Source organism: Leptonychotes weddellii, chromosome 9, assembly GCF_054177405.1.
Source record: "Leptonychotes weddellii isolate Sample4059 chromosome 9, ASM5417740v2, whole genome shotgun sequence".
NCBI classification, from domain to species: Eukaryota; Metazoa; Chordata; class Mammalia; order Carnivora; family Phocidae; genus Leptonychotes; species Leptonychotes weddellii.
Genome location: NC_138377.1, coordinates 93,248,837 through 93,256,550, shown reverse-complemented (window position 1 = coordinate 93,256,550; position 7,714 = coordinate 93,248,837). Strand labels below are relative to the sequence as shown.

General features: G+C 50.3%; 1 protein-coding gene and 1 long non-coding RNA gene across 2 annotated transcripts in view; one reads left to right on the top strand and one right to left on the bottom strand.

Moving 5' to 3' along the window:
* Window positions 1-1,685, top strand: part of LOC115941453 (uncharacterized) — a 26,515-nt gene extending 24,830 nt beyond the window's left edge. Inside the window, exon 3 of the long non-coding RNA XR_004076207.2 lies at window positions 888-1,685. This is a non-coding gene — a long non-coding RNA (uncharacterized LOC115941453). The remainder of the gene's footprint in view (window positions 1-887) is intronic.
* Window positions 1,686-4,560: 2,875 nt separating this feature from the next.
* Window positions 4,561-7,714, bottom strand: part of LOC102731775 (estrogen receptor-like) — a 464,527-nt gene continuing 461,373 nt past the window's right edge. Inside the window, exon 2 of the mRNA XM_081829577.1 lies at window positions 4,561-6,298. Within this exon, the coding sequence (XP_081685703.1) occupies window positions 6,174-6,298 (125 nt within the window). The 3' untranslated portion in view covers window positions 4,561-6,173. The remainder of the gene's footprint in view (window positions 6,299-7,714) is intronic.

Below are 7,714 nucleotides of genomic sequence, written 5' to 3'. Positions count from 1 at the left end.
TCCCCCTGCTTGTGTTCCCTCTCTCGCTGTGTCTCTCTCTGTCAAATAAATAAAAAAATCTTTAAAAAAAAAAAAAAAAAAAAGATGATCCTAGCTCCTTCAGTTGCTGCCACAGCTGTATCTCAGGAAGCCCAGCCCTGTGAGGTTGCCGCCCCACACCAGGAGGACGTAGGGAAGGACATCCCATCACCCCATTTCCTGATTGCAGCCATCAACACTGAACTGGACAGAAGGAAAACAGCCTTTTGGAGCTCTTGCCAACAAGGGTGAACATGGAAAGACTGGGCCTATTTCCTGAGTGGCGGGAGAGCCCTGGGAGAGCGGGAGAAGAATGTTGCTCATGGATTCCAGCTGGTTGACCCTCCTCTGTGACCTTGGGCAAGTCTCTTCCCTGGTCCCTTCATCTGTAAAATGCAGGTTCCTGAGGTGGCTCCCACTGCAGACTCTGCATGCTAAGAATTAGAGTGGTGGCGGGGCGCCTGGGTGGCTCAGTTGTTAAGCGTCTGCCTTTGGCTCAGGTCATGATCCCGGGGTCCTGGGATCGAGCCCCGCATTGGGCTCTCTGCTCCGCAGGAAGCTTGCTTCTCCCTCTCCCATTCCCCCTGCTTGTGTTCCCTCTCTCGCTGTGTCTCTCTCTGTCAAATAAATAAATAAAATAAATAAATAAATAAAAATTTTTTAAAATCTTAAAAAAAAAAAAAAGAATTAGAGTGGTGGCTCGGGGAAGGACTTTCTGATGAGGAGAAGCGAGGCTCTCCTGAGAGACAGTGTGATGATACAATGATGAGAGGAGCAGCTACTATTTCCTGAGTGCCCCCCGTGGGCCAGGCACTATCCAGATGAATCCTCACAACTCTCAGCTGGGCATTATTCTTCTCATTGAACAGATGAGGAAACTGAGGAGCTGAGAGGTCAGGCAACTTGTCAGAGGTCATGCGGCAGAAGGTCTGTGCCACCAATCAAATCCATCACCAGTCCCGTTGAAGAACTCAGATATTTGAAAATGCTGAAAACCTCCAGAGTCCCTCTGGGACTCCAGAAACAGGTTGGAAGGTAGGAGCTTAACCCTTCCTGAGCTTGTGGAGACCCTGCCTCCCAGACCCATTGTAGGGATTGACCCTAGCCCAGGTCCAGTGGGCCATTCTCAGACCAATTCCTTTCAGGGAGCCTTTTATAGCCAGATAAGAGTGGGTGTTGTTTGGCCTGGGGGAGACCTTTGCTCATCCGCAGTAAGGACCCCAACAGTTCAGACTGGCTTGGGGGCTATTCTTTCCCCTAGCCCTCCCCAGAGACAGAGCTGTTCACACTCTCCCCCACCACCATCCCACTGATAGGCATTCTCTCGGCTGTACCACGTCTCAGGGACCTTGGGGACCCACAGGCCTCAGCCTCAGCATGGCCTGGCATTGGCCCCAGCTGGGGCAGGTCTGCTTCCCTTCAGACCCAAGGCTACAGTCCGGGAAGGAAATGAAGGTGGGAGGGGCCCAGAAATGCTGACTTGGTTGGAAGGCTGCCTGGGAGGGAGGAAGCACAGAAAGGCCCAGCCCAGCACTATGGGCAAAGCCAGAAAAGCCGCCCTGGCATCTCTGCAGATTCAGGGCCAGGGGCCTCTCCTTGACCACCCAGCCCTGGCTTGTGGCCAGGAGGCTGGGGGAAGGGTCTAACTGTATCACACTATAAATAAGGGACTGAACTAGAGTCTGGCCATGGGGGGCCAGACTATGGAGCTTTTTCCCCCACTAGCGGCCAAGTCGGTGGCTGGTGGGCAAAGAAATGCCCATGTGTTAAATAAGCCCCTTCCCTCAGAGTCCTCCCCTCAGGGTTCCCTCTGCACTTCAGAGCCCAATATAAAGAAATGAATGAAACAAAGAGGCACAAACAAAACAAAGCTTCTTTCCTTTTCTGTGAGGGCAGGAGCCCCTCCAAGCTGGGGCAAATATAACAACCCCCCCCCACAAAAAAAACCCAAACAAACCCCCAGAGCCTAGGTCTGAGCTGCTGAACTCCCCTAATATTGTGGCCTGCCCAGGACAGGTGTCTTGTGTGGCCACAAGTGACTAGTCCCCTCACTCTTCATGCTGTCCTGGTTACAGCAATGAGACTAGAAATTGTCCATGTAGGCCAGGGCTTCTCAAACTCAGCACCGCTGATATCTTGGGCCAAATGTTGTGGAGGTTGTCCTATGCATTATGGGACGTTTAGCAGCATCCCTGGCCTCCACCCTCCTAACAGTGACAAAAATACCTCCAGATGTTGCCAAATGTCCCCTGGAGGACAACATGGCCCCCCATTGAGAAACGCTGCTCTAGAGATCCATTCTTTCCTTTTTCTTTGGTAATAGGACTTCTGATTTCCAGTTGGCACACGGTCACCAGGAAGAATGACCAAGAAACTGAAGGATCATCCTTGCAGCTAGGTGTGGCCATTTGATTAAAATCTGGCCAATGAGAGGTCGGCAGAAGTGCAACTTCCAGGAAGTGTCTCTGAAGGGAAGGTGTGTGTCCTTATGACCCCATCTCCCTTCCCAGCAGTTAGAGTACAAGTGATGCGACAGGAGCTGAGTTGCTTGGAAATCATGAAGTAGGAGTCAAGTGATAAGATGGCAGAACAGTAAGAGACGAGGAGGTCCTAAGTGACCTTGGAGCTGCTGTAATAGGGATGGACTCTACTGCTGGACTTGACTCACATGAGAGAAAACTAGTGTCACTGTTATCTTGACCTAACTCCCCTGGGGCCCAGATTTTGGCCTCTGATGAACTCTCCTGACACCATGGCCTCTTGTCAGTCACACTCAAATCTAGTCCTACAACATCTAAGATACAACTTTGCCATACTTGCGGCTTCAATCACCCACTGTCTAGATGCCCATGATCTTCAGATTTGCTCCAGCTCAGTTCTGGTAGTTCACTGGACCTCTCACACAGTTACCATCCTCTCCCCAACCTGTCTTTCCCCCCAGGGCTCCCCAACTCAGGAAAGGGTGCCTCCATAGCCCAACACCCTGTAAGTCATCGATTTCCCTCCCTCCCACTCCAGCCTTCCCACATCCACGAAACCCCAAACCCCCCATTCTACCTCCTAGAAAGATTCTACTCCTCTACTCTACTTCCCGTGGCACGGTCCCAGCTCAAGCCCTGACCCCTCTACACCTTGTCCATTGCCACCTCCTAATTGGTCTCCCTGCCTCCAGTCTCCACTCCACAGCCTGTGTCTGCCCTCTTTAAAACCCACCCATGACTCCCCTTGGTCTCTAGGACAAAGTCCAAGCTTTCCGAGTGAACATCACAACCTTCTGCCTTCTGCACCGCCCCCATCTCCCAGGCCTCCACCCCTCCCTCAGCACCTCCTCCTACAGGATACTACACAAAGAATTTGCTTTAGCAAAGGCTATTTTCCTTCTGTCCACCTGCTATTCCCTGTCTCAAATGCCCTCCCCAATTCCTCTGTTTGGTATTACTCTTCCTTCAAGGTGCAGACAAAAGTCACCTCCATGAGGCCTTGTCTGATTCCCTCAGCAAGAGAAGCCTGTTGAGCTCTGTTCTGTGCTGCCGCAGAATGTGCCCATCTAACAAAGCTTATCCCACTATGCTCACCGAGGGGGGGCTGTCAGTCTGTCTGTCTGTCTCCCCTGACTGGCAGCGAGCAACCTGGGGAAGGATCCCATTTTCTTGGAATCCATAGCACCTAATCTAAAGTAGGTGCCCAACACACAATACTGTTACCCATTTACTAAGCCCCTACTATGTGTCAGGCCCTGAGCTGGATGCTTTATATAAATTGTCTAGTTTTATCCTCAAAATCACCCTGCTGGGAGAGATGAGACTGAGATTCAGAGAGGCTGAGCAGCTGCTTCAGGTCACACTAATCGTGCACAGCAGTGTCAGAGACCGATTCGCCGGCTGCCATACTTGGTTCTCCATTGGCCTAGGGCTTCACCCCCCTGCCAACCCCAGATGTGGTCTCCAGGGAAGCACCAAACCCCACAGCTAGCCAGAACTGGGTGTAGAACAAGTCCTTTGTCTTTTTATTCAGTTAACATGTTGGGATTTCTTAAAAAAGAAACTTTTTTTTTTTAAAGATTTTATTTATTTTTTTGACAGAGAGAGACACAGCGAGAGCAGGAACACAAGCAGGGGGAGTGGGAGAGGGAGAAGCAGGCTTCCTGCCGAGCAGGGAGCCCGATGTGGGACTCGATCCCAGGACCCTGGGATCATGACCTGAGCCGAAGGCAGACGCTTAACGACTGAGCCACCCAGGCGCCCAAAAAAGAAACTTTTAATAGGAAACCAAGAGAAAGCCCCTCCTCCCAATTTAAATATGTGATATACACATATATACATATATATGTGTACACACACACATATTTTAACACAACTGACGGGCAAGTTCAGGTCCTCCCACTGAGCTGTTACTTCCTCCTCTCTAAACTCAGTGGGACGGACTAGATGGTCTCAAGATCCTTGTCAGTCCTGATATCCTGTGATTCCATGGTTAGCTTCTCGGGATAGTTGGCTGGTGATTTTTGTTGAGGAGAACAGTACCCTAAGGACACAGCTATGGGAAGAAGGGAATAGGGTTATGCTGTGCTGCAAGCAGACCAGCCCCCTCCCCTTTATGACTTGATCTGAGGGGGCCAAGGGGAGAGAGAGACTTGCCCAAGAGCCTCCTCCAGCCCCCTTTCCCAGGCCCTAAGATAGCACTGACCAGTCTGAAGACTGGTCCTGTTGGGCTTTCAAGGGTCCTCTCCCCTTCAAGGGTTGGGCCTTCAAGGGTCCTGTTGGGCCTTCAAGGGTCCTGTCCCCTCCCTTGGCCTCAGTTTGCACATCTTCGCTTCCCTGGGCCACTTGCTGTGGCCTCCCCCCTCCAGCCAGTGGGACCCTCTGGAAAGCCTCTCACAGCGCAACACAGGAAGAGGAGAGGGGAGGCTGTGGGCGAGTTCCTGCGGAGGCTCAAGCTCAGCTGAGCTGTTGGAGCCTGTCATTTCCCTTCCTCCGCCCACCCAGCTGGGAGGCAGAAAAGTTTCATCACAGCTGAGTTGTTGTCCTTATAAGGGAAGGGCCTCCTGAGCCTCTCACTTGGGCCATGGCTGGCTGGTGGAGAGCCTGGCCAGCCTGGGGTATCCTCCAGGCACCAGCAAAGGTGGGGATGCCCCAAGCCTCAGGTCTGCCAGAGGTTCCCTGGGCTCAGCATCCATCTGAAGTCAGACTCTCCAGAGAAAAAGCAGGAAGCCCATGGTGGCCCCAGGCCAGGACCCCAGGGGGTCAAATCCCAGGTCCTGGCACTAACTTGTGGTCTCCTGGGCAAGTTGTTTTAAACTTCAGTTTACTAACCTGTAAATGGAGTGAACATAAATACATCTTCCTCATGAGGCCACTGTGGTGACGATGGGAGGTCAATGTAGGCCTGCCAAATAGGATGTGCCCTGTGAGGCCAGGCCATTGGGGTTTATTAAACATTATCTATGAGGCAGGCCATGGGCTAAGTGTTCCACAGTAACCCTGTGAAGAAGGAAGAATTAGCCTATTTTATAGACAGGAAAAACTGAGGCAGTTTGCCTAAGGTCACTCATTCATGGCTGGGCTTGAATCTAGATGTGTCTGCCTCCGAATCTAAAGTCATGGTTTTTTCTGCTTATACCCTGCTACTTCCTCCAGGATTTTTTTCCTTTAATAAAATTATGACAACAGGGAGGAATGTTTACCATCATCTCTCTACCATCTCCTCCCACCTCCCCCGCAGACCCTCCTCATAACCTCCACTTAAGTGAGTGTATGTGGCCTTTTCTGACAGCCAAGTCTCCTATTTCTGACATGTCTTGTGTCAGGGATACGAGAGTAAAGGTTGGAAGGCAGGAAGACAGGACTTGGAGTTGGGACAAAACACAATAGCTCCAGAAAGACACAGAGAGCTTCCAGGGCCCAGGCTCAGGTGGGGGCAGAGGGAGAGGCAATCCAGATGCTACCCATCGCCCCAACAATCCCTCCTTCTCTGTCCTGGGTCTTGTCAGAATGTGGCCACCTTGTGGTTTGTAAAACCGTGAATCGTAACTACCCACAGCACTTCAGGCCATTGAGATACTGCGGCCAGTAGTCCAAAAAAAAAAAAGGCCTCCTCTTCTCCACACAGGCCCCCAGCCCCCAAGACCAGAGGGAAGATTCTCACCATATCCTTCCTCAGCCCTGTGGCTGGCTACTAAGACCTTCCCCGCAACCGCCCTCTCCAAGGTGGCCTTCCAGAGGGGACCTCATTCTTGGGCCAGGGTCCCGGGACACGCTTACCAATAAAGGAGTTCTTCTCCCTTACCTTGGTTCCTTCTCAGAGATAAGGGACCTGTGAAGATGAAGTGATTCACCTAGGGCCCCCCAGCTCTACAGGCCACTCACTCAGTATGGCTGTGACACAGAGGCCAGTGGCAGGGGAATTCAGGCAGGTCATTGCCAGGCAATAGGCCCTGGTCAGGTGCTTCCTGTTATGTTGGCCACCAGCCCTGTCCAGCAGCCCTCACAGGAGGAAGGGAGTCAGCCGTTGGGGAGCCCAGCAGTACTTTTTCACATCAGGGGTAGGGACATTGTACATCTCCTTTTCATTGGTGAGTAAACTAGAGGCTAAGACTCACCAAGGTGTCTCAATGGGACTTGAACCTTGGCAGTTTGAATTGGATCTCTGTACACTGGCCCAGGGGCTTCCAAAGGGCACTCAGCGAAGCCCTGGGATCCTGCTGAGATGTATTAGGGGTGTGGTAGGCAGGGCCCAGGCTCACCCCCAACCAGGACAGGCTCTGAGGTTAAAGTAACAGCTAGAATCATTTTGAACCATCATAGGAAACACCTGTTCAGGCAAGCATCATCAATGAATACCAAATCTACAGGGAAACTTTGATGAGGTGAAACATATTTGTGCAGTCTTAAAATATCTCCCAGATTGTTTATAGTTGCAAGAGAAAAAATCATAAGTATACAATAGAAAAATCAGACACCTTGACCAGGAGGTCAAAATTGACATCACCAATGAGGGATGAATGAAGGTCATACGTCTCCGGATGCGATGTCCTGAAAAGGACCTACTATCACCTATGCAGTTTTCTGGCTGAGAATCCATAACCTCAATCTAATTATGAGGAAACCTCACAGTGACAAACCCCAAGTGAGGAATGTTCTATTAAAAAGGGTGGGGGTGCCTGGGTGGATCAGTTGGTTGAGTGCCCGACTTATTTTTGGCTCGGGTCATGATCTTGGGGTAGTAGGATGGAGCCCTACATTGGGCTCTGTGCTCAGTGGGGAGTCTGCTTGAGATTCTCTCTCTCTCTCCTTCTTTCTCTAAAATAAATCTTTTTAAAAGGGGGAAGGGGGAGGAAGGGCTGTATTCTTCAAATGTATCCACATCATGACAGATAAAGGCTGTGGAAACATTTCAGATTAAAGGAGACTAGAGAGACATGTAATATTTAAGCCTACACCGAAGGAAAAATATGAGATTATTGAGTCAAATGACAAAACTGGAGTAAGAGCAATAATAAGTATACCAGTGTTAAATTTTCTGAAGTTGATAACTGTATTATGGTTACATGAAAGAATATACTTACTCTTAGGAAATGCTCAGTGAAGTATTTAGGGATAAGGGACCATGAAAATGAATTCCTCAATGATTCAGAAAAAAATTACATTTGTTAAAGATAGCACTCAGAAGATAAACCAGTGGGTCAATCTGATAAAGA